This window comes from Ursus arctos, unplaced genomic scaffold, assembly GCF_023065955.2.
Source record: "Ursus arctos isolate Adak ecotype North America unplaced genomic scaffold, UrsArc2.0 scaffold_15, whole genome shotgun sequence".
NCBI lineage: Eukaryota > Metazoa > Chordata > Mammalia > Carnivora > Ursidae > Ursus > Ursus arctos.
The window spans coordinates 28424066-28450838 of NW_026622819.1; the positions used below are offsets into that span (position 1 = coordinate 28424066).

Consider the following 26773-nt stretch of genomic DNA (forward strand, 5'->3'; position numbering starts at 1 on the left):
TTTTTAAGATTTTATTTATTTGAGAGAGACAGAGTGAGCATAAGCAGTGGGGGGTAGGGGTAGAAGGAGAGGGAGAAGCAGACTCCCCACTGAGCAGGGAGCCCAACGTGGGGCTAGATCACGACCTGAGTTAAAGGCAGACACTTAACCAACTGAGCTACCCAGGACCAATGAAATATTCTTAAAAAGATAAAATTTTTAAAACTGAAGCTTAATCTCTGACTCTAAACACCAATTGGCAAGAAATAAAGAAAATAAGGGAACATACTAAATATACCAGGAGAATAAAATCAACTAAATTCAGAATGTAAAAATGTTATTGGATAAATGATGCCGTTTCTTCAACAAATAAATGGCATTTTAAAGGGGAGGGAGAGATGGGGCACCTGGGTGACTCAGTCGTTGAGCATCTGCCTTTGGCCTGGGGCATGATTCCGGGGTCCTGGGATCAAGCCATCAGGCTCCCTGCCCCGCTGGGAGCCTGCTTCTTCCTCTCCCACTCCCCCTGCTTGTGTTCCCTCTCTCACTGGCTGTCTCTCTGTGTCAAATAAATAAATAAATAAATAAATAAATAAATAAATAAAATATTTTAAAAAACAAAATAAAATAAAGGGGAGGGAGAGAGTGGCACCTGGGTGGCTCAGTTAAGCGTCTGGCTCTTGATTTCAGTGCTGATCACGATCTCAGGGTTGTGAGATGGAACCCCAAGTTGGGCTCCATGCACAGTGGGGAGCCTGAGATTCTCTCACTCCCTCTCCTTCTGCCTCTCTCCCCACTCACATGTGTACTCTCTAAAATAAATAAATAAATAAAATCTTTTTAAAAGGAGGGAAGGGGGAGAAACTGCTATATATGTATTATATAGCTATAGATATGCTCATATATATAAGGGGGGGGAGTATTAAGAGACATATTAACCAAATGCAATATATGAGGATCTTTTTTGGACCTTAGTTTAAATAAACCAGTTAGAAACAGATATTCAGCAGCTGCCTAAAAGAATAAGGAAGATCTCTACGAACTGCGATTTCTAAAATATATTGTTAATTGAAAAAAGTAAAGTGCAGGGACACCTGGGTGGGTGGCTCAGTCAGTTAAGCATCTGCCTTTGGCTCAGGTCATGATCCCAAGGTCCTGGGATCAAGCCCCACACCGGGCTCCTTGCTCAGCGGGTAGCCTGCTTCTCCCTCCTCCTGCTGCTTCCCCTGCTTCTGCTCTTTCTCTGTCTCTCTGACACATAAATAAAATCTTTTTTAAAAATAAATAAAACAAACTTCACTGACTCTTTAAAAAAGAGAAAAGTAGAATGCAAAAGAGTATACATAGGGGTGTCTGCCTGGCGCAGTTGGTAGAGAAAGCGACTCTTGATCTTGAGTGTGAGCCCTACATTGAGTGTGGAGTCTACTTTAAAAAAAAGAGTATACTGAGTATTCTACTTTGTACGTAAGGAAAGAAAATAACATATGCATCATTTAATTTTGCAAAAAGAAACAGAAAAATGAAACAAAAATTAACAGAACAGGTTAACTACCATGGGGCGGGGGTGGCAAAAAAGAGTGGAAAGGCTAGGGAGAGAGGGATAGTCAATATACCTTTCTGTAAAGTTTTGACTTTTGGAATTACATTAATAAACAAGAATAGAGGGGGGACATAAAACTTAATACAAAGAGAAGCAAATCCGACCATATTTCAAATGAGTAAAATAACCACAATGAAAAGAGAAAGGATTAATTCAAATAACTTTAAATACAGTATTTTGACTATATACTCTCAAGCTGAAGATAAAAAGAACTACAAACAAATCTCAAATTCTTCTTAGTGGTTTGTTTTTCCTAGGGGTACAAGTATAGAAATTATGAAGCTATTTTTTCTGTACTATAGGACTGAGCAGATGAACATATACCTACATATATGTGTGTGTGTATATGTGTGTATGTGTATAGCTGCTGATGGGAGCCAGCATTTTCATTGTAGAAGAAAGGGAAAACAAAGAATGGGGATAGGTAAAGAAGAGCCCTAAGGGGCTGGATAAGAACTAGAGGTATCAGTATAAAAACTCATGATTTCTAGCTCTGTCTTCTAAAAGGGCCTATAGAAGCAATGACACTCGTAGCAATGAGTAAACCTAGCACCCAGATTTTGGTTTCTTTTCTTTTCTTTCCTTTTTTTTTTTTTTTTTTTAAAGATTCTACCCACCCATTTGAGAGATAGAGAGAAAAAGCAAAAGCGGGGGAGGGGGAGAGGGAGAGGGAGAATCAGACTCCCTATTGAGCACAGAGCCCAATGTGGGGCTTGATCCCAGGATCCCAAGATCATGGCCTGAGCCAAAGTCAGACACTGACCTGACTGAGCTACCCAGGCGTCTCCAGACTTTGGTTTCTAAGTACCATTCCTCAGTAAGAGAAACCAGGGCTCCCTGAAAAAACACCTGATTTCAGGGCAGGGATAGTGAAGGAAACAGATGGACCTGGAATATCTTGTTCCAAAGTAAGGAAGCAAACATATGATGGGGACATATTGAAAAGAAACAGGACCAAGGGGTGCCTGGGTGGCTCAGTTGGTTAAGCATCCAGTTCTTGGTTTCAGCTCAGGTCATGGTCTCAGGGTTATGGGACCAAGCCCCACCTAGGGCTCCATGCTGAGGACAGAGTCCACTTGGGATTCTTTCCCCATTCCTCTCCCCACCCCCACCCTCCCCCACCCTGGTGCTCACACATGCTCGCTCTCTCTCTCTCAAATAAATAAACGAAAGAAAGACAGACAAGAAAGAAAGAAAGAGGAAGGAAGGAAGAGAGGAAAGAAAGAGAGAGAAGGAAGGAAGGAAGGAAGGAAGGAAGGAAGGAAAGAAAGAAAGAAAGAAAGAAAGAAAGAAAGAAAGAAAGAAAGAAAGAAAGAGAAAGAGGACCAAGATTGATGGGCTAAATCCCACAGGTCAAATTTGAGACACTCTGAGCATCAAAATAAAGAAGATGAGCAAGAGGTCACACTCTATTAAGTAAAGAATAAATGAGGCCACACTGATTTGAGGGTAGATGTGAAAAATCACCATTTTACAACTATCATAGTAGAAACTGATTCAGGGATGAACCGTCAACAGATGCTAAACCAGGCAGAGGGAGAGGGAGGATTCTGATAAGGCACAGGATATTTACATCATCTGGAGGTATTCCCCCACAATTGCAGCTGGCCCTTGAACAACACAGGTTTAAACTATGAGTATCTACTTATACACAGATTTTTTTCAATAAATACGGTATAGTACTGTAAATGTATTTTCTCTTATGATTTTATTAATGCCATTTTCTTTTCTCTAGCTTACTATATTATAATACAGCATAAAATACAACATAGAAAATATGTGTTAAATACTTGTTATTGGTAAGGCATGGCCAACTGTAGGCTATTAGTAGTTCAGTTTTTCTGGAGTCAGCAGATTTTCAATTGCATGGGGGTGGGGGTTGGCACCCCTAACCCTCCCATGCTTTAAAGGTCAACTGTACTTAATTTGCAAAAAAGGAGAAAATAACAGTGAACAAGAAAAAAAAATGATAGTTGAGAAAACAGATTAACATAAAAGGGAGACATTATGCTCCTCTGATTGTGATAATTTGAAAGACATAACATTTTATGTATATAGTATTCCAGCAAAAAAATTCAAACCTAACTATTCATGAGGAAACTAATTTATACTGAAGATTTTTATATAAATGGGCTATTAGTCCTTAAAAATATCACTATCATGATAAACAAAGGTTCAAGAACTATTCAAAGTTAAAGAAGATTAATGACACTTGACATAACTGGAAATATGGACCACAGCACAGCTAAAAGTAACATATCAATGTTAAAATTCGTGAATTTGACAAATGTACGTGTTTACGTAAAAGAGTATCATTGCTTTTAGGAAATACATATTGTACTACTTGAGTAGTAAGGCAGAAAGAGGCATGATGCATGCAATCCACTCTCAAACAATTCAGAAAAAAACAATGTGTGTGCACAAGCATAAAGAGAAGAAAAAAGCACGAGCAAAATATAAACAAATGGGCAAACTGGGTAACAGTATAGGAGTTCTTTAGCATTATTTTTCGCAATTTTTCCATAAACCTGCATTTCAAATTCAAAAAAGATGAAAATTGAATATGCCAGGGTATTAGATGACATTGAGGAATTAGTTATTTTTGGTGGTATGTGAGTAATTCCATTATGGGTTTTCGGGTTTTTTTTAAGGGTGCTTACCTCTCCCAGATATGAGAGATACAGTTTATACTTAAGTATTTATGCCAGGAATTTGCTTTAAAATACTCCAGAAGTATGGTCATATATAAGCCTTTCAACTAAAATGTAAAGGATAAAAAGATGGCTCAAGGTGTAAAGATAGACTCCTACAGGATTTGATGAGGGATGGTCTTTCATCTTTTAGAACTCTAAAAGATGTTCTCATCTCCTGTTCCATGGCAAAGATTATTTCTGCCTCCTAGTGAACTGGCAGTCAAAACACTAATGCTACATACGGATAATAATAAACATCACGAAACGAGTAAAATCAGTTAATGGTAGAAAGAAATTTTAAAAAATAAATTCAATCACACCCACAAAATAGGTTAGGAGGAAACACACGTTAAGTCTACCCCCAAAAAGTACTTCATTCAAAATTCGTTGGCGAACGCAATTTCCAGAGAATAACTCAAGTTCTGTTTTCTCCACCACATACGAGCCTAAGAAATCGCGTCTGTTCCTCAGTGCTCAATTTATACGCAAGAACGTCAGACCCAAGTTTCCCCACGACCACCTCGCACAAGTCGGGGTCATCCCCAGGGACCCCTCCCGGGCTTCCTACCCGACCTGCGGCTTAGGCTTGGTAGGGAGGGCGGCCCTATGCCCCGTGGGGTGCTCGCCGCGGCGCCCCCTCTCCCCCGACGACCTGGGGCTGGAGGACCAGGGTCCGGCCGAGGGCAGGCGCGCAGCGGAGGTCGTCCCACGCCGGCCGGAGGGCGACCCGACCCCCGGAGCTCCCGCGCCTCCGTCAGCCTGAGGATGCTGCGGCGACAGGGCCGAGCGCGAGGGAAGGACGAGAGGACTGGGTGCGGCTGAAGGAGGAGGGGGGTGAGCGTGAGGGAGGTCGCGGAGGGACAGGACGCGAGGGTGCAGGTAGCGACCGAGGAGCCCCCGGACGCCGGCGGCCGGGCGGGGCGGGGCGGGGGCTGGGGTCGTGAGTGGCAGGAATCTACCGGCAGTTACCTCCGCCGGGGCTCCGCCCGTCCGAGGCGAGGAAGGCGCGGCGAGGCGGAGGGAGAAACGGGCCGCGTAGCGAGAAGGCGGAACGGCGACGGGCAGGGGCCCGGCCGGCCGCCCAGACGCGAGCCCGTGCCCTGACGACGGCGGAGGGCGGGGAAGGAGACGTTGGCAGCGCCAGGGCGCCTGCTCCGAGCGGGTGGGGAGCGCGGGCGGGAAGCTCGTGAGGCTCCTCCCTCCTCCTCCTCACCCTGGCGCTCCGTGTTCCCACCCCTAGTTTTCCGAGCCGCCGGGAGCTCCCGGCTCCAGGCTTCCGGCTCCAGGCTTCCGCCTCCCGCCGCCGGGCTCCTCCGCGGGCTCCCGGTGCCCCCGGTCTGCGCAGCTTCCGCCGCTCGCCTCTTGAGTGCCCAGGCGCTGCACGGCGCTTTTCGGGGGACTGTTTAGTAACCGACTGGTGTGTAACTCCCGGGATGTCACCTCCCTTGTGGAGACCTCCCCGGACCCGTAAATAAAACGGTCGCACAGAGCACTCCACAGATAGGTGTGCAACCTACAGCACTAAGGAAAGCGTGTCTGTACTCGCCATCCTAGAGACTTGTTAGTTTACGGTACTGTTTTGGCTTCCTTTGCCCCAGTCCTGGTCCAGCGGACTGACCGGGGACAGGGGTCACCTACAAGCAGCTCTAGAGCTCTGTCGAGCCTGGAAAAGCATTTTTTCTGTAGCTTAAACTTTAATGCCTTCGGCAGTGGCATGCTCTGTTTCCCTCCTCGCCCTTCTCTTCACACGTTGATGTCTCGGGCCTGGTTTGGGGGATTTTGTTTTTTATTCTACAAAGTTTCTTTATTGAGCGTTTGCTTCATTCTGCATTTACACTATAACATTACTGAAGTTCTCATACATAAACGTGTACACTCTAGTTTTGTTCTTTAATATCAGAAACAATGAGTCAATATATATTTTAAAGTTTTTGATTTAGTGTTTCTCAATTCTGACTGCATATTGGAATTATTTGGAGAGCTTTTAAAAAATATTGGCACTTGCGGTCCACTCCTGAAGATTCTGATTTGATTGATCGGGGATAGAACCCACTTTTGTCTGGCGTTTAGAAGTTCCCCAAGTCTAGCAGTGCTGGGCACAGTCCCTTGAGTGTGGGCTCTTGATTTGGCGCAGGTTATAATCTCAGGGTGGCGATATGAGCCCCAGGTCAGACTGGCTGTGGGCGTGGAGCCTGTTTGAGATTTTCTCCCTCTCCCTCTGCCCCTCCCCCTGCTTGTGCTCTTTCTCTCTTAAATAAATAAATAAATAAATAAATAAATAAATAAATAAATAAATAAATAAATAAAATCTCTAAAAGTTCCCCAGGTCTTTACTGGAATTAAAATTTAAAAAAATAAAAAGAATCACACTTAAAAAACAAGATAATAGGGGCGCCTGGGTGGTGCAGCCGTTAAGCGTCTGCCTTTGGCTCAGGGAGGGATCCCAGCCCGCATCAAGCTTCCGCAGCTGGGAGCCTGCTTCTTCCTCTTCCACTCCCCCTGCTTGTGTTTTCTCTCTTGCTGACTGTCTCTCTCTCTGTCAAATAAATAAATAAAATCTTTAAAAAAAAAAAAAACACAAGATAATAAGATTTCCTCAAGTGATTCAAATGCGAAGTGAAGGTAGAGCCTGATACGTATATTACAAAATAGACGTTCTTAATCATAATACTAATTCACAGGCCTCCAGTATCATGAACGTTGCATATTGGCCTCATTTGAATCTTTGTCAAATAAGTGACAATGGTAATATGCATTTTTTATTTCTAGTGAGGTTGAACATTTTTCAAATATTTTCTATCCATTTGTAATTCTCCTTTTATGAATTGTCTCTTTATATTCCCTGACCATTTGTTCAATTGCATTGTTCAAGTGTTTATTATTGTAAATAACTACTCATGAGAATTAATTATTCTGCCAAATAGAGCAAGTCTGGCATTTACTTTTTCACTTTGATGTAAGTTATATGAAAATATGAAATAACTAAACTTATTTTTATAAAGCTTTTCATTATTATTATCCTCATTTAAATCAAATGTCAGCTGGTGTCACTATACTTTTTTTTTTCTTTAAGATTTATTTATTTCAGAGAGAGCACGGCTGTCCCCAGGTGTCAGGGGGAGGGGCAGAGGGAGAAGGAAAAAATCCCAAGGAGACTCTGCACTGAGAGTGGAGCCCTTCTCATGACCCCCAGATCATGCATGACCTGAGCTGAAACCCAGAGTCAGAGGCTTAACCGACTGAGCCACCCACATGCTCAAGAACACCAGTTCTTAAAAGAATTTCAGAGGGTTGGAAGAGAACGAACAAAAGTGTGGTGTCATGAAAGCCTAGGAAGGATGAGTCTAGGAAGGAGTAACCAACCATGTGAAAATCCAAGTAAGGACAAATAAAAATAAGGCTCAGAGTTCCCACAGCAGCAGTGTTGGTGTTTTGTAGTTATAGTTATAGTGCCAGATATATAACTGAAATCCTTCTGGTAGCAGATAATAAAATCAAATCTGACTAGCTTGAGCAAGAAAGGGAATTTATTGTAGAGATTGTGGTGTATCCCACAGAATCTAAGGAGTGGTTTCAACTACCAGTCCTTGGAAGGAACGGGAACCAGGACAGATCATAGGCATTCTGTGTAGAGCAGTGCTCTCCAGTAGAAACTTCTGTAATGGTGGAAAGGTTCTGTGTCTGCTCTGCCCAAAATGGTAGCCATTAGCCACAATGGTATTGAGCACCTGAAATGTAACTAGAGCAGCTGAGACACTGATTTTTAAAAAAAAATTTTTTTTAAGATTTTATTTATTTATTTGACAGAGAGAGAGACAGCCAGCAAGAGAGGAAACACAAGCAGGGGAGGTGGGAGAGGAAGAAGCAGGCTCCCAGCAGAGGGGCCTGATGTGGGGCTCGATCCCAGAACACTGGGATCACGCCCTGAGCCGAAGGCAGACACTTAACAACTGAGCCACCCGGGGCGCCCCTTAAATTTTATTTTAATTAAATTCAAATAACTACATGTGGCTAGTGTCTTCTGTATTTTACAGCACAGCTTTAAAACCTTGCCACTAATATGACTCAATTCCAATTGTTCTCAGTTCAAAATTGCAAATATCTTGGCAGGAAAGTGCAAACAGTGCAGTTCGGGTAAAGGATCCATTTCTGGACCAGTCCGCTATAGCTAGGATCACATAGTACAGAAATGGCTGCTGAGTGCTTATTTGTGTGTATTTGAGGCCTTTCTTTCAGCACAAGGGGAATCATTCTACGCTGAGGTCTATTACAAGATGGAGTGATGAATTATTTAGGATAAGACTAGGCTGCCATATCAAAAAGGCCCTACAAAAAATCAGTGGCCCAAAGAACAGAGACATTTATTTCTCCCTTATGAATCTATTACAAGGTGACTAATTCGACTTGGAGGAGTAGCTCTCATCCATACAATTATTCAGAGATTCTTCTTCCTTCAAGATACTTGCTCTGGCATTCTTCAGTGTCTTATTGCATAATCAAACTGGGTCACCGTGGATTTCAGCCAAGAGAAGGGGAATATGAGATTGTATGTCCACAGTATTAAGATCTGAGCCCAGAAGTAGTACGCAATATTTCTGCTTCTGCTACATTAGGGAGAACTTAATCACATGGACATTGCAAGGGAGGCTGGGAAACGTAGACCAGCAATGTACCCAGTAATACGGAAAGAATGTTTTGGTGCACAATTATTATTATGGACAACCAATTTGGTGGACAATTATTACAAGTAGTTAGATTTTTAAAATAACGATACGTATTTTCTGCCTTCAAGGTTATCACAGTTTTGGTAAGGAGATAGATGACTATTTAACTAGCAATGAATAAGGAACATGTTGTAAGAATGCAAAGAATGACTCAAAATGGTATTTCTCAAACGTTAAGGTATATAGGAATCACTTGAGAATCTTATTAAAATGCAGATTTTGACTCAGTAGGTTTGGGGTGGAGGGAGCCTTGAGATCTGCTTTCCTAACAAGCTTCCAGTGATGCCACACTTCAGGTCCTTGGACCATACTTTGAGTAGCAAGTAGTTGCAGATTCAGCAGAGGAAATGGCAATTGAGCTACACCTATGTGATATGGTGATTAAGAGTCCAAGTTTGGTGGGGTGACTTGGTGGTACAGTAGGTTAAGCATATGACTCTTGGTTTCGGCTGGTTATGATCTTGGGTGGTAATCTTGGAGTTGTGATCCTTGGGGTCGTGAGATCGAACCCCACGTACCGCCCCACGTCTCACCCCATGTCACACCCCGAGCTCAGTGCAGAGTCTGCTTAACATGGTCTCTCCCTTTCTCTCTGCCCCTCCCCCCTCAAATAAATAGTAAATCTTTTGAAAGAAAATAAAAGGGAGTCTAGATTCAGATATTAGACATCCTATGTTTAATTCCAAACTCTATGATATACCAGCTGATTTAAATTGCTTATCTTTAAGCAAGATTTTTAAGATCTTAAGTAACAGAGAACCTAAACTGGATTTAACAATAAAAGAAACCAAACAATAAATGATTAGCTCATTAATGCAGGGGTTCAGCAGGTTTCTGGCAAGTTTTGATCAGGCAGGGCTTTGGTTCTATTTTTCTCTAATTGTTGTCACTCTGCCTTTCGTCTTCAGGATGGCTTCTTTTGTGGTAAAGTGAGAAGATGGCAAATCTACCATTTTACAAAGAAAATGTAGTTTATAATTTTTTTCTGTAATTGAATAGTCTTCATGAGCCCTTACCCCTGTGTGTAGCAGGGAAAAATCTTTATCTTGACATTAATAGTACTACCATTTCTTCTTTGTAAGAATTTCAAATAAATGCTGTATCTTGTGGCTTTTCTTCTCCTCATTCTACTTAATCTATAGGGTAGATTCATAGTGATAGTGGGAAGAGGGGTTGTGTGCCCTAAAGGCAATGGGGGAGAGAGTACTTGGCTTCAAACTTTGTTTTCTATATTCTTACCCACTGCTTCAGGATGTTTGATGTTTGCTCCTAATCTCTTGGATTGGTATCTACTGTGGTACAGCGGGTTAGCCTCTTTCTCCCCTGATGATGCTACACTGCCCACTAAGGCTCAGCCTTTCTTCTTTCCATTCTGTGCCTCTTCAGGGGGTCCCCTTGCTCTCAACTTCCCCAGAGTATGTAAGTTACATGCCTCAAACTTGACTTAAGAGCTAAGAGCAGCTCAGTCCCTTTCCCTATCACATTACTATGTTTTATTCTAGTGGGATCACCCCCATATTGGGGGGTGGGCCTCCTAAAGGACAATTTTTTCCAATGACAGAGAAAAACTCCTTGGCTTTCAACTTTCTTCTTCACCCCATCCTCATGAGATTTGATCTTGAAATACATGCATATCTGATTCCTTGTTTCCACTAAGCCAGAGGGGCTTCCTCTTCTTGCCTGCACAGTACTCCTCTTAAACATATTCTGAGTCTTCTTTGGATTGCCCTGCATTGTGGCTTATGGCAAAATGCCATAGTCAGACTTTAATGTTTTGAATTTGGAATTTAACAAGAAATTTAGAGAACTCCTTTCTCTGTAAATAAAGCTGAACTGTTTAGACTGCTGTCTCATTAAAGAATCAAGTAATTTTACTTGGGGACTTGAAACTGAAAATGAAAACTTTGTTTTAGGTGGTATCTATCTTCTTTTTTTTTCTCATTGAACTTTTGTTTTAATGGATCTCAAAATTGTGTGACAGATTTTTTTTTAAATGTTCTTTTTTTTTTTAAATTTTATTTTTTATTCGACAGAGATAGAGACAACCAGCGAGAGAGGGAACACAAGCAGGGGGAGTGGGAGAGGAAGAAGCAGGCTCATAGCGGAAGAGCCTGATGTGGGGCTCGATCCCATAACGCCAGGATCACGCCCTGAGCTGAAGGCAGACGCTTAACCGCTGTGCCACCCAGGCGCCCCATCTGTGACAGATTTTTAATACTTTCCATTAAAAAGTACTGATTTTAAAAACTAATAACTTAAAACTGCCACACACACGCACACACACACAAAAACCCCCCAAGTGCTCACAAAACATTCTCCTTTCCTTCTGAAGGTTTTACAATGCGTTGTTATTATTAACCAGTCTTTTACTATTAAACTTAGATGGCCAATTGACACAAAGAGTTCTGAGACCGTTCTTCCACCACTGATTAAAACTGTGGTGGCTGGTATTGGGGCTAATATTCATTTAGCCTTCTGAGCTCTCTGGGCAGACTTGGTGACTTTGACAGCTCCAGCTGCCTTCTTGTCCAGTGCTTCGATGACACCCACAGCAACTGTCTGTCTCATGTTATGAACAGCAAAATTACCCAGAAGAGGATAGTCAGAGAAGCTCTCAACACACATAGGCTTGCCAGAAACCATATCAACAATGGTAGCATCACTAGATTTCAAGAACATGGGACCATCTAGCTTTTTTCCAGAACGACAATCTATCTTCTCCTTCAGCTCAGCAAACTTGCAAGCGATGTGAGCTGTGTGACAATCCAGCACAGGTGCATATCCAGCACTGATTTGGCCTGGATGGTTCAGGATAATCACTGGAGCCATGAAGTCAGCTGCTTCCCTTGGTGGGTCATTTTTGCTGTCACCAGCCGCGTTGCCAAGATGAACATCTTCGACAGATACATTCTTGACAATGAAGCCCACACTGTCCCCAGGAATAGCTTCACTCAAAGTTTCATGGTGCATTTCAACAGACTTTACTTCAGTTGTAACATTGGCTGGAGCAAAGGTGACCACCATGCCAGGTTTAAGAACATGTCTCCACTCGGCCCACAGAAACAGTACCAATACCACCAATATTGTAGACGTCCTGGAGAGCGAGATGCAAGGGCTTGTCAGTTGGACAAGCTGGTGACAGAATGCAATCCAGAGCTTCAAGCAGTGTGGTTCCACTGGCATTCCCATCTTTAGAGGTGACTTTCCATCTCTTGAATCAAGGCAGTTAGCACTTGGCTCCAGCATGTTGTCTCCATTCCAACCAGAAATTGGCACAAATGCTACTGTGTCAGGGTTGTAACCAATTTTCTTAATATAGGTGCTGACTTCCTTAATGATTTTCTCGTATCTCTTCTGGCTCAGTGGAATCCCTTTTGTTCATACCAACAATTAGCTGTTTTAGTTGTTTTACACCCAGTGTGTAAGCCGGAAGGGCATGCTCATGGGACTGCCCATTCTTGGAGACACCCGCTCCAAATGCATCAGCATCAGCAGCCACAATCAGGACAGTACAGTCAGCCTGAGATGTGACTGGAATCGTGTTTTTATAAAGTCTCTGTGTCCTGGGGCATCAATGATGGTCACATAATACTTGCTGGTCTCAAGTTTCCACAGGGAGATATCGATGGTGATACCACATTCACGTTCAGCTTTCAGTTTATCCAAGACCTAGGAATACTTGAAGGAGCCCTTTCCCATCTCAGCAGCCTCCTTCTCAAATTTTTCGATAGTTCTTTTGTTGATCCCACCACATTTGTAGATCAGATAAACAGTAGTGGTAGACATGCCCGAATCTATGTGTCCAATGACAAGGTTGATATGAGTCTTTTCCTTTCCTATTTTGGCTTAGGTTTATTGGTGGTTTTCACGACACCTGTGTTTTGTGTGACAAACCTGTTGTGAAAAAGCTAGGTGGTATCTATCTTCTTTTTTTTCAAGATTTTATTTATTTATTTGACAGAGAGAGAAAGCACAAGCAGAGGGAGCAGCAAGCAGAGGGATAAGGAGAAGCAGGCTCCTAGCTGAGAAGAAAGCTCAACGTTGGCTCCATCCTAGGACCCTGGGATCATGACCTGAGCAGAAAGCAAACGCCTAACCGACTGAGCCATCCAGGCACCCCAGCATCTATCTTCTATATAAAGAAGTGAATGTCACTGATTCAATGAATGGGTAGTAATGATAGCTTTGTACTTTGTCAGCTTGGCTAGGCTGAATCCCCTCCTGGTACGTTTCTAGCTAGAGTAGACCACAAGGAAGATTCTTATGGGAGATTTCGAAAGCAGAAGTGAAGTAGCTGTCTTGTAGCCCACATATGTGGTCACTTATCTGCTGGCTTTGCAGCTGCTCTAACTTCCCGTGGATCCTCTTTCAAAGTCTCCAACTCCTGGGCCAGGTGTAAGGATTTAGCTCCATGAAGGCCTCAGCTTCTGCAGGACACCAATACCACCAAGGTCAGAAGCAACAAGAACTGACATGGGTTTTGGCCATCCTCAAGAGCTCCAGTTCATGCTTGTAGGGTCCAACCTGTCCTTGCCCTCTTCTCCTTTGCAGCCATCCTCCCTTGCTGCCTGCCTGCTCTATGAACTTCGAGCTCCAACATCTGATGCAAAGAAACAGCCTTACAGAGACTTACAGCTCCCTTGATTGCATAAAGTCAAATTCCTGCAAAAATACACACCACAAACACACACATTTTCTAGTGCTTCTTTCTCAGAACCCTGACTGTATAATATGTAAGGCAACAAATTTTAAAGAATATGAAATTACTTCCCAAAATATTATTTAAAAGTATCACTTCTGCTATGGTAGCAAAAGGCTACAGATGTCTCAGATCCTACACTGTCACACCACGCCATCCTGAAATACAAGATCTAGTTCCCCAACCTGTGCTTCACTCTGATTGGAACAATTTAAGCCACATACCTGCTTTGAGTCAATCACTTGTACTAAAATAAATAAATAAGCATTGATTGGGTTAGGCTTTAGTTAAGTGTCATTTATAGACTAATCACTGTGACAAGGTGAGTTACAGGACTGTAGCTGCAATAGCTACTTCTGGCTTTTCCCTGTCACCCGAAATGCAGCCATTTTATATGTTAAGTATGCTTCCCATTGCTTCATTTGGAGGGTCAATTTATCACGTACTCGGGCAGACAATGAATAAGAATCCAGAAGCCATTTTGACCGTCTTCCAGTTCAACAGAAACTATTAAGCTGAATTATGCAACCTGTTAGAGTTGCCAGGGTTGTCAGAGACAGAAGACTAATTCTCGTGGCAAGCATTTTGGACCCATATGTCATCTCAGCCACAGGGACTCATCCTCTGATTTCTCTTCTGAGGCTCTACTTCAGAAAGGGACCCACAACAGCTGTGTGACTTGACAGACGGACTGTGCGGGGATGCTGTGACAGTTTACTAAGCTGCCGTTCATTCTTGATCTTTAGATGAGTGTAACAGTACTGTTGGAACGTGCACCCTTTTAGTTTCAAGTCCTAAATTCTCCTCTTGTTTAAAGAGAAACTGGACTTGTTATTTCTACTTTCAGAAAGCCTATCAAAAGGAAAAAGACAACCCATGTCAAGGGGAAAAAAGTACGTCAAAAAGTAAGACCGGCCCCAATTCCTTGGCTATCAAGACAGGACATCGGAAAGAATATACATGCTTTTAGGTAAGGCTCTACATCTTGACTCAGTGGTAAACAAGTGTGTTCACTTTGAGAAAACTTATCCTATGATTTGGGTGCTATTCTGTATGTTATTTCAATTAAAATCAGGGTTGTTTTGTTTTGTTTGGGGGGGGCATGCAGAGGGAGAGGGAGAGGGAGAACCCCAAGCAGGCTTCGCACCTAGCACAGAGTCTGACACAGGGTCTAAGCTCACAATCCTGAGATCATGACCTGAGCTGAAATCAAGAATCGGACGCTCAACTGATTTGAGCCACCCAGGTGCCTCAAAATCAGTTTTTAAAAAATCATATATTGGGGTGCCTGGCTGGCTCAGTCAGTAGAGCATGCGACTCTTGATCTTAGAGTGTTGAGTTTGAGCCCCACATTGGGTGCAGAGATTACCTAAATAAATAAATAAAAATAAATTAAAAAATACATATTGAAAGCTATCATTTATTTTTTTGAAAGCTACTGTTTAGTTTTTAAAAAATATTTATTTGAGAGAGGGCACGCACACGTGTGCACATGAATGGGGTGGGTGTAGAGGGAGAGGGAGAAGCAGGCTCCCCACGGAGCCCCAATGTGGGGCTCAATCCCAGGACCCTGGGATCATGACTTGAGCCAAAGGCAGATGCTTAACCAACTGAGCCACCCAGGTGCCCCTGAAAGCTACCATTTAAACAAAAATAAAACTCTGCTTGACTAAAACAAAAAAGAGATCTATCAGAGCCCAAACAGATTCACCTTTAAAGGACGTAGGATTTTGATAAAAAGGGGAGAAAAATCATGAGTTCAGGTTTGGGTTTTTTTTTTCTTCATTCATTTTTAAGGGGACTAAGAGGACAAACTATTCGATTAATCCGAGGATGAAAAGTATCATTTTCTCAGATGTTCTGATGAGGCTTCTCATATCCCTAAAAGGTTATCAGCTAATGTAAAAATGTGGTCAAAATGCGAAGCTGCCCTCATAGTGGCCGGAGTGGAAGGCTGCTGCTCCAAAGCACAGTCTTCTTAAAATCTCCCAGTTCCCAGGTTCGGGCTCAGCTTCCATCACATGGAATAAACGGAGGACTCATTCAGGAAGTGTAAAGTGAGCTTCTTGATGCAGATTGTTAAGTACAAGGCATCCTGTGGGTGCTGACGTAGCAGACTCCTTGAGAACGGGATCTTAGCAGCCAGATGAGTAGTACATAAGCCTGTCCTCCCACATTGCCCTACCTCAGCTAACTAACTAGGCCACGTAGGACTTAAGGCAGTGGTATGTTGGTAAATATTTAACAACCTGCTTTACGGGGTTGGGGAGAAGCCATGAAATGGTGACTGTATGTGGAAGGAGGGAAGAATTTAAAAATACCCATATTTTGGAGTTGAGATTTCAGATAATAAAGACTGAAGTAGAAAAACAGAGGAGGAGGGGGGCACCTGGCTGGTTCAATTGGTAGAGCATGCAACTCTTGATCTCAGGGTCATGAGTTCAAGCCCCATGTTGTGTGTAAAGCTTACTTTAAAAAAAAAAAAAAAGGAGAAAATTAAAGAAAATAGAGGAGGAAGAAGGAGTGGGTAGATTGCAGGGAGAGAGGAATGAACACAGATCTGGTCCATTTGGACTGAAAAGCTTTGGAGGTCATCTAAGTGAAAATGTTCATTACACAGGCAGAAGCTCAGGTGTGGGCTGGAGATATGATACTCCTAACTCCCGCATGGTAAACTGATTCATCTTAAAAAGAGTTACAGTCTTCAGCTGACAGGAGCTTCCTAAATGCAAGAAGCATAACTGAGAGTTTTAAAACAAAATTTTAATTTCAAAAATGTCATAATGCAGTTTAGAAATGTTTACTTGCAATGAAAAAGAGTAAAAAATAATAGTATTGTTAAACTACTCTAATATTTGAAGTGCAGAAAAAACTGAATAAAAATAGATTACATTAGTTCTTATAAACTTTTGGATTTAAAAGCCTTATTTGGGGGGGCCCGAGTGGCTCAGTCGGTTGTGTCTGCCGTCGGCTCACGTCATGATCCCAGAGTCTCAGGATCAAGTCCCGTGTTGGGCTCTCTGCTCAGCGGGGAGTCTGCTTCTCCCTCTGACCCTCCTCCCTCTCCTGCTTTCTCTCTCTCAAAAAAAAAAAATAAATTCTTTTTTAAAAAGTCTTATCATTTAGCTTTAATCTTATGCAGAAAAAATTTTTTTAGAAGATTTTATTTATTTATTTATTTGAGAGACAGTGAGAGTGAGAGAGAGGGAGTGGCAAAGGGCAAGGGAGAAGCAGGCTCCTCGCTGAGCAGGGAGCCCAATGCAGGGCTCGATTCCAGAACCCTGGTATCATGACCTGAGCCAAAGGCAGGTGCTTCACTGAGCAACCCATGCATCCCCAAAAATTTGTTTCTTAGGAAAATGAAAGTTTGAAGAGTTTAAATGATTTACTAGAAGACTCCAAAATATTCTGGAAAAAAAGTTTTATTATTAAGAGAATTTAAATGAAGAAACTGATAGAAAATGAAAGAAAATTATGTGCCCTTTCAAGACCTTTACATTCAATATTCCTGTTCTTCATTTTCTTGATACAACTGTATCACTAGCATAATTTTTCCTCTCACGAATAAGAGGAAAAAAGAGGTGGGAAGTATCCTGAGGAAGAGAATGAGCAATCTGTGAATCCTGAGACTGAAATTAACTATATAACATCAATGTGGAGGAAATGCATGTGATCAGCAGAGAAGCTGGTTCAATGAAAAAGTCACTAGTAAGTTACATATATTGTAACTAAAGAAATGTTGAACATACATCACATGCATTTCAGGGTCAATATCCCATACTTCGCACAGTTACTCAAAATAGATTTTTCTCTCTTTTCCTGACCATTTTGCCAAATGAAAATGATCTACCTAAAAAAAATATGTCACAATCAAGATCTTCGGTGACTTGTCATTGCCTACAATGAATGCACTGTTTCATAAATAATGTTCAACTTATTTCTTGTTGCCTACATATGTTTAATAGTCACTATAAAGAAATAATGTGTTGAATAAACATCACGTACAAGACATATTAATACAGTGGATAAATGTGCTAGAACAATACTACTCCAAGCTTGATCCACTGACCGCCAATAGCAGCATCACATTAGAGGTGGCACATCTGTTTTAGCAGGTTATCCAGGTGATTCTTATAATTACAAGTTTTAGAAACACTGTTCTAGAGAGCTAAAAAGGAGGGGACCTCGTTTCTCTTAGGGATCTCACCCTCCCAAGGGTACGGAAAACATTTGCTGTGCAGCTGGAACTGTTAAACCCTCTCACAAGTGCTCTGTGATAAAAGGAACCTGTTCTGACTCCGAAGGACCCTTTAGCCATGCTGGCTTATAGTCCTTTGGAAAGATGTAGCTTCAATATTGTGAGTTGAGTATCTTTAACATATATATTAATATGCTTGTGTGTAAATGGGTTTAAAAAATACATATATATAGCAGAATGGAGTCACGGCTAAATAACATTTAAGCAAGACTTTCATTTTAAGTAGACGTTAACACAATTTTAAGTTTATAGAATTAACAATGCATAACTTACATTCATTTTACATATTCAAAAAAACTAAACTTAAGGAACCGAAAGCTGAAAAATATGAGAGGTAGTGGTGCCTACTGAGTGACAGTTGGATAGTCTATTAAATATTATGAATTAGATTATAGGAAAAAGGGAGCTAAATTCTAAGAGAATAAATATGAAAAGGTCAACCCATGATCTTGGGAAAAAAGGTGGGAAGAAAAACTATTTTCAAAATGTACTATAAAAATTGCTAGATAACATGCTTCAGTGACAATAAGAAGGTAATTACTCTTGATGGCATAAAAGGTGAGAGGAAAGAAGTCCATGTCCTTGCTTTTTTGTTAGTCCTGGTGATTCCCACTCTGTTCTCCTTCCTTGTTGTTGCCATGACTTTGGGGAACTTGGTTTAGTTATTCCAATTTGTTGAAGACTAAAAACTACATTACTAACAATTTTACTTTATATATTGTGTCTTGCGTAAAACTCATTTGTTGTGGTTGTCGACTGGGAGGAAAAAGAATCAAACAGGGAGCAAATTCCCAGATGATGCTTATATGCTGGTTTGGTGCACACACTTGGAGAACCGCTGCTCTAACATAGTCGGTAATCAGTCACAAGGACTAGTAGGTAGACACTAAATGGAAAACAGTTATCTCCTTCCATAGGTTTTTAGGACATAGAATATTAGTTACACGTTTGCCACCTGCTCAAAACATAGTCAAGTATATATTAATCTTTAAGAATTACAAATGACAAAATTAGTAGCTGGAAGAAATTTCTTTCCAAAGACGAACCCGAACCTAAATAACTTTTTAAGAGAAAATGTTTATTTGCCTATATTAGGATTGTTGTAGAATCCAGTGTTATGGGACTTGCTCAGCTAGCCTACTTAAGTTTTGATATCAATATCCTTGGACTAACTTGAAAATGAATAGTGTAAATTCAAAATTTCTGCCTTCATTAAATTAAAAATAAGAATTTCTAAATGTTTTTTATCTTTGTATTAAGCTCATAAGTAATCTTATTTCATTTATTTTTTTAACCTGATTATTAAAAAACAAAATAAAAAATAATTGAACTGGCAAATGTACTGTTTGTAGATATTAGCCACTTATTAAAAACACATTTCTATTAAAATTGTTCTTAAATTCTTAGATTTAGAGCACCTGATATCTGGACCCAGCTGAGCTTTTATTTTACAGATTAAAATGCATGGATGACAATACATTATAATAATTAATGAAGCCGTTCTAGTTTAGCCTGAAGAGATTTAAAATTTCCCGTGATGGCTTGTACTGCAACTGAAGAGCTCATAGACTGAAGCTCAACCAGATAACCACAAATGGCATCCAGGCACAGATTTGTAAATCTTCTCCTGTAAAGGAAAAGATACCAGGATCAATTACTGATACATTTAGAAACATTTCCTCCTGTAAGACTTCTTTCCAACTTTTGCTAACTTTACTGTAGTCCCAGCAAGAGAAAGGATCATATGATTAAGTAAATGGTAAATAACTGAAAACAGACAAGAAATGCAGGGATGAGGTAAATTACCACATGACCACCATGTTCCTCTGGAAGATTATTATAATGGGAAGGAGGCAATAAGGATAACTCCTTAAATTAATATGATTTACATTCTTTTGATCTTTTCAAACAAATATACCTTGAAATGGCCAGTAATCTCACAAAGACATAACTGAACTGCCCTAGATCACTAATTCAAAGCAGGAGTTTAGAAGTAATTCATAAATTACATCACTTACCTACAGGAAGGATTCAGGACAGGGGTTGAAAAATGGAAAAAATTCTAACCTTTTATACAAGCTGATATCATTCAAACAGTTAATCTCCATATCTTCCCCCCATTATAACTTTGTTGCTCAGATACTTATTAGAAACATTTAAGCTTTTGCTATAATACAATATCTAATTCATAGTTACCTCTCACAATTTAAAACCTGGCTAGGATTCTCAACATATCTTGCCAATAGTACATGTATACAATCTAAAAGGTGCAGTGGCTTCTTCATTCTGTTCCAGAATGGATCCTATAAAGAAAATATACATCATGAGTTGTAAAGCAAACTGTGTCAACTGATTTTTCAACCAATTATGTTATTAGTTAAACCAGTCATCAGGTCCCAGGCAAAATTTCCCGATATTAAAATAAGCATTTAACGCAGAAGCACTGTGGCACTGGGTGCGTCGATGGCTCTCACTATTCTGTGAGGGCTTCCTGAACAGCATGGGGTGTGAGATGCCCTGTTCAGGCAGGAGAGAGTGGGGTGGCACTATTTTCCCCCCTTGCTACCAACACAAGGAAACTTCAGAGATCAACATAGTGGCCCCAGTGGAGGTGGGTGCTGCTTACATCAAACCCCGTCCCCCCTGTGCCTGGGAAGTACTTATTTACTGGGAATGGTCTGACTCTGAGCCAGTGTGATAGGCCTCTCCCCCAGAAGATTAGCATGGGATGCACCCCTGCACCAAGTCTAACGATCACAGAGTGCTTCGAAGCATCACCTGCAGTACTGGTGGAACTAGGACCAGGCTTTACTTTTTTTTTTTTTTTCCCTTTAGAAACAGACTTAGAGTTTTTTCTTTGATTGTTAGTTTGTTTCTTCATTTCCTTTTCTCTTTTTTGGGGGATCAGACTTCCTTCTTCTCCCAACCTTTCTTTTTCCTTGGAATCAGGCTCACAGTTTTTTGATTGTCTGTTTGGGTTTTTTTGGTCCTTTTTTTTTTTTTTCCCCGATCAGGCTATTTTTCTAGGCTAACAAACAAATCAAAGCACACCTAGTTAAAAGGTCCAAACACTCCTCACGGCAAGAAGGAGCGAGCTCTGCAGAGGACTAATCAGTGGGAAAGAGCAGCCAAAACACAACAGCAGAGTGCACACAGCATACACCAGAAACACTTCCTGAAATGCCAGGCCCTGCACAATGTATGACTCCTCCACTTTTTTTTTCCTTTTTAAAAGAAAGGGAAAGAGAGAGATGGGGAGGGGCAAAAGGAGAGGGAGAGAGAATCTTAAGCAGGCTCCAGGCCCAGCGTGAAGCCTGACACGAGGCTCAATCTCATGACCCTGAGGTCATAACCTGAGCCAAAATCAAGTTGGACACTTAACCAACTGAGCCACCCAAGCACCACTGACAACTTTTAAATATAGCATTACTCTCAGATGCAGGAAACATAACAAGCTTTCAAAACACGCAAAAGACAGAAACTTACCCAAAATGACAAGATAGAGGAATTCTCTCCAAAAGAAAGGTCAATAAGAAATCACAGCCAGGGACTTGTTCAAAACAGATATAAGCAATATATCTGAATAAGATTTTAGAACAAGTCAGAAGACTATTAGCTGGACTTGAAAAAAAGCATAGAAGGCACTAGAGAAACCCTTGTTGTGGAAATAAAAAGACTAGAATCTAGTCAGGCTGAAATTTTAAAAATGCTATAACTGAGATGCAAAACCAACTGGGTATAATCACAATGAGGACTGAAAAAGCAGAGAAGAGAATAGGTGATACAGAAGATAAAATTATGGAAAATAATGAAGCTAAAAAGAAGGAGACTATTAGATCATGAAGGTAGACTTAGGGAACTCAGCAAATCCATAAGGTGAACCAATATCTATATCATAGGAGTCCCAGAAGAGTGGGAAAAGGGGGCAGGTGTATTTGAACAAATTATAGCTGAGAACTTCCCTAATCTGGGGAAGGAAGGGTAGACACATAAGGTTAGCAGCAGACCTGTCCACTGAAACCTGGCAGGCCAGAAAAAAGTGGCATGATATATTCAATGTGCTGTGAATAGGAAAAATAAGCAGCTAAGAATACTATATCCAGCAAGGCTGTCATTCAGAATAGAAGAAATAAAAGAGTTTTCAAGACAAGCAAAAACTAAAGGAGTCCATGGACACTAAACCAGGTCTGCAAGAAATATCAAAGGGGACTGACCCATTGAGCAGGAAAGAGAGACCAAAAGCAACAAAGAGTAGAAAGGAGCTGAGGGGCGCCTGGGTGGCACAGTGGTTAAGCGTCTGCCTTCGGCTCAGGGCGTGATCCCGGTGTTGTGGGATCGAGCCCCACATCAGGCTCCTCTGCTGGGAGCCTGCTTCTTCCTCTCCCACTCCCCCTGCTTGTGTTCCCTCTCTTGCTGGCTGTCTCTACCTCTGTCGAATAAATAAATAAAATCTTTAAAAAAAGAAAAAAAGAAAGGAGCTGAGACAATCTACAGCAACAGTGACTTTACAGGTAATACAGTGGCACTAAATTCATATCTATCAATTATTACTCTGAATGTAAATGGACTAAATACTCCAATCAAAAGACACGGGGTATCAAAATAGATTAAAAAAAAAAAAAGACCCATCAATATGCCACTTACAAGAGACTCATTTTAGACCTAAAGACACCTGCAGATTGAAAGTGAGGGGGTAGAGAACCACAATCATGCAAACGGACATCAAAAAAAAAGAAAGCTGGAGTAGCCATACCTATATCAGACAAACTAGATTTTATTTCTAGATTTTTTATTATTATTTACTTATTTGTCAAAGAGAGACAGAGAGCCCGCAGAAGCGGGGGAGCTGCAGGCAGAGGGAGAACTAGGCTCCCCGCTGAGCAGAGAGCCCAATGTGGGACCCCATCCCAAGGACCCTGGGATTATGAACTGAGCCAAAGGCAGATGCTTAACTGACTGAGCCCACCCAAGCATCCTGACAAACTAGATTTTAAACCAAAGACTGTAATAAGACAGGATGAAGGGCACTAAATAATAATAAAGGAGTCTATCCAACAAGAAGATCTAACAATTGTAAATATTTATGCCCCTAATTCGGGAACAGCCAAATATATAAACCAATTAATAACAAACTTAAAGAAACTCATTGTGAATAATACAGTAATAGTAGGGGACTTTTAACACCCCACTTGCAGCAATGGACAATCATCTACGCAGAAGATCAACAAGGAAATAAGGGCTCTGAATGTCACCCTGGACCAGATGGACTTAACAGATATATTCAGAGCATTTCATCCTAAAACAGTAGAATACAGATTCTCTTCGAGTGCACATGGAAGATTCTCCAGCACAGATTACATATGGGTCATATATCAGGCCTCAAAAAGTACAAAAAGATTGAGATCATACCATGCATATTTTCAGACTACAATGCTATGAAACTTGAAGTCAACCACAAGAAAAAATTTGGAATGACAACAAATACACAGAGGTTAAAGAACATCCTACTAGGGGTGCCTGGGTGTTCATTCAGTTAAGTGTCTGCCTTCGGCTTCGGTCATGATCCTGGGGTCCTGGGATAGAGCCCTGCGTCGGGGAGGCTCCCTGCTCTGCAGGGAGCCTGCTTCTCCATCTCCCTCTATCCCTCCCTCCTTTATGTGTGCACGCGCACTCTCTCTCTCTCCCCTCTCTCAAATAAATAAAATCTTAAAAAAAAGAGAACATCCTACTAAAGAATGAACCGATTAGCCAGGAACTTAAAGAAGAAATAAAAAAATACATGAAGGCAATTGAAAATGAAAACATGATGGTCCAAAACCTTTGGGATGCAGCAAAAGCAGTCATTACAGGGAAATACATAGCAGTACAGGCCTACCACAAGAAGCAAGAAAATTCTCAAATACACAACCTAAGCTTACACGTAAAGGAGCTAGAAAAGGAACAGCAAATGAAGCCTAAAGCCAGCAGCAGAAGGGTAATAATAAAGCTAGGAGCAGAAATAAATGATATAGAAAACGAAAAAAGATCAACGAAACTAGGAGCTGGTTCTTTGAAAGAATTTATAAAATTGATAACCCCCTAGTGAGACTTACCAAAAAGAAAACAGAAAGGACCCAAATAAAATCATGAATGAAAGAGATCACAACCAACACTGTAGAAATACAATTATAAGAGAATATTATGAGCAATTATATCCCAATAAATTAGGCAATCTGGAAGAAATGGATACGTTCTTAGAAACATATAAACTACCAAAACTGAAACAGGAAGAAATAGAAAATTTGAATAGATCCATAATCAGCAAGGAAATTAAATCAGTAATTAAAAATCTCCCAACAAACAAGAGGCCAGGGATGGATGGCTTCCCAGGGGAATTCTACTAAACATTTAAAAAAGAATACCTATTCTTCTGAAACTGTTCCAAAAAATAGAAATGAAAGGAAAGCTTCTAAACTCATTCGATGAAGCCCGCATTACCTTGATTCCAAAACCAAAGACTCCACTAAAAAGGAGAATTACAGCGGGCTCCTGGATGGCTCAATCAGTGGAGTGTTGGACTCTTGTTTTCTGCTCAGGTCATGATCTCAGGGTTGTGAGACTGAGCCCCGCGTTGGGCTCCATGCTCGGCACAGAATCTGCTTGTCCCTCTCCCTCCCCCTCTGCCCCTCACCCTGCTTGTGCGCTCTAAAATAAATTTTTTAAAAAGGAGAATTACCAATATCCCTGATGAACATGAATGCAAAATTCTCAACAAGGGGCTCCTGGGTGGCTCAGTCAATTAAGCAGCCAACTCTTGATTTTGATCTCAGGGTCCTGGGATCAAGCCCTGCATTGGGCTCAGCGGGGAGTGGGTATGAGGATTCTCTCTCTCCCTCAGCCCCCCTCCCCACATGCACTCTCCCTCTCTCAAATAAATAAATCTTAAAAAAACAATTCTCAGCAAAATACTAGCTAATGAGATCCAACATTTCGTTGAAAAGATTATTCACCACAACCAAGTGGGATTTATTCCTGGGCTGCAGGGGTGGTTCAATACCCACATATCAATCACTGTGTTACACCACATCAATAAAAAGATAGGATAAGAACCATATGATGCTCTCAATACATGCAGAAATAGCACCTGACTAAATATAGCATCCTTTCTTGATAAAAGCCCTCAAGAAAGTAGGGGTAGAAGGAGCATACCGCAACATTATAAAGACCATATATAAAAACCCACAGGTAATATCATCCTCAATGGGGAAAAAAACAGAGCTTTTCCTCTATGGTCAGGAACAAGACAGGGATGTCTACTCTCACCACTGTTGTTCAACATAGAACTGGAAGTCCTAGCCTCAGTAATCAGACAACAAAAAGAAATAAAAGGCATCTGAATCAGCAAGGAAGAAGCCAAACTTTCACTACTCACAGAAAACATGATACTCTACGTAGAAAACCCAAAAGACTCCACCAAAAAATTGCTAGAACTGGTACAGGAATTCAGCAAAGTTGCAGGATATAAAATCAATGCACAGAAGTCTGTTGCATTTCTATACACTAACAATGAAGCAGCAGAAAGAGAAATCAAGGAATCGATCCCATTTACAATTGTACCAATCGATCCCATTTACAATTGTACCATAAGATATCTAGGAACAAATCTAACCAAAGAGGTAAAAGATCTGTACTCTGAAGACTAGAGAACTCTTATGAAAGAAACTGAAGATGATACAAAGAAATGGAAAAACATTCCATGCTCATGGAATGAAAGAACAAATATTGTTAAACTGTCTATATTACCCAAGCAACCTACACATTCGATGCAATCCCTATCAAAATAACACCAGCAATTTTCATAGAGCCAGCACAAGCAATCCTAAAATTCGTATGGAACTAGAAAAGACCCCAAACAGCCAAAGTAATGTTGAAAAAGAAAACCAAAGCTGGCGGCATCACAATTCTGGACTTCAAGCTGTATTACAAAGTTGTAATCAAGAAGACGGTATGATACGGCCACAAAAACAGATGCTTAAATCAATGTAACAGAACAGAATGCCCAGAAATGGACCCACAACTATATGGTCAACTAATCTTCAACAATTCAGGAGAAAATATCCAATGGGAAAAAAGTCTCTTCAACAAATGGTGTTGGAAAACTGGACAGCTACATGCAGAAGAATGAAACTGGACCACTTTCTTACACCATACAAAAAAATAAATTCAAAATTGATGAAAGACTGAAATGTGAGACAGGAATCCATCAAAATCTTAGAGAAGAACACAGGCAACAATCTCTTCGACCTTGGCCGCAGCAACTTCTTACTAGACATGCCTCCAGGAGCAAGGGAAAGAAAAGCAAAAATGAACCACTGGGATTTCATCAAGATAAAGAGCTTCTGCACAGCAAAGGAAACAGTCAACAAAACTAAAAGGCAACCAATGGAATGGGAAAAGATATTTGCAAAGGACTTATCCGACAAAGAGTTAGTATCTAAAATGTATAAAGAACTTCTCAAAATCAACACCCCAAAACAAATAATCCAGTTAAGAAATGGGCAGAAGACATGAACAGACATTTCTCCAAGAAGACATATGAATGGCTAACAGACACTTGAAAAAATGCTCAACATCACTCATCATCAGGGAAATACAAATCAAAACCACAATGAGATACCACCTCACACCTGTCAAGGGGAAACACAGGTTCCTAAACAGGAAATTTACACACTCTATAAAGTGAGTTATTTTTTCTAAATAACATCACAATGCAATTTTCAATGATGTTCAAATACTAACCATGACCAGATAAATAACTTAGTAACCACATAATATTAAATG

At 40.9% G+C, this 26773-nt stretch overlaps 2 protein-coding genes, 1 long non-coding RNA gene and 1 pseudogene across 19 annotated transcripts in view; 1 reads left to right on the top strand and 3 right to left on the bottom strand.

Moving 5' to 3' along the window:
• Positions 1-5542, bottom strand: part of CPLANE1 (ciliogenesis and planar polarity effector complex subunit 1) — a 136112-nt gene extending 130570 nt beyond the window's left edge. For 12 of the 16 annotated variants that reach the window (XR_007191161.2, XM_026506834.4, XM_026506832.4 and 9 more), the window contains exon 1: positions 5242-5542. The gene's annotated coding sequence lies outside the window, so the exon portion shown is untranslated. Of the gene's footprint in view, positions 1-631; positions 792-4845; positions 5092-5241 lie in introns of those variants that run through there. The other 4 variants (XM_048224340.2, XM_026506836.4, XM_057312201.1 and 1 more) reach the window with 3 other exon arrangements.
• Positions 5543-11459: 5917 nt separating this feature from the next.
• LOC113260726 (elongation factor 1-alpha 1-like) lies at positions 11460-12836 on the bottom strand (annotated as a pseudogene).
• A 65-nt stretch (positions 12837-12901) lies between these two features.
• LOC130543695 (uncharacterized) overlaps positions 12902-26773 on the top strand; it is a 31711-nt gene continuing 17839 nt past the window's right edge. The window contains exon 1 of the long non-coding RNA XR_008959197.1: positions 12902-14665. This is a non-coding gene — a long non-coding RNA (uncharacterized LOC130543695). The remainder of the gene's footprint in view (positions 14666-26773) is intronic.
• NUP155 (nucleoporin 155) overlaps positions 17102-26773 on the bottom strand; it is a 66023-nt gene continuing 56351 nt past the window's right edge. For both annotated transcript variants that reach the window (XM_026506840.4, XM_057312205.1), the window contains exons 34-35: positions 20150-20256; positions 17102-19580 (exon numbers count right to left, since the gene is read on the bottom strand). In XM_026506840.4, coding sequence (XP_026362625.2) covers positions 19442-19580; positions 20150-20256 — 246 coding nt within the window. In that variant the 3' untranslated portion in view covers positions 17102-19441. The remainder of the gene's footprint in view (positions 19581-20149; positions 20257-26773) is intronic.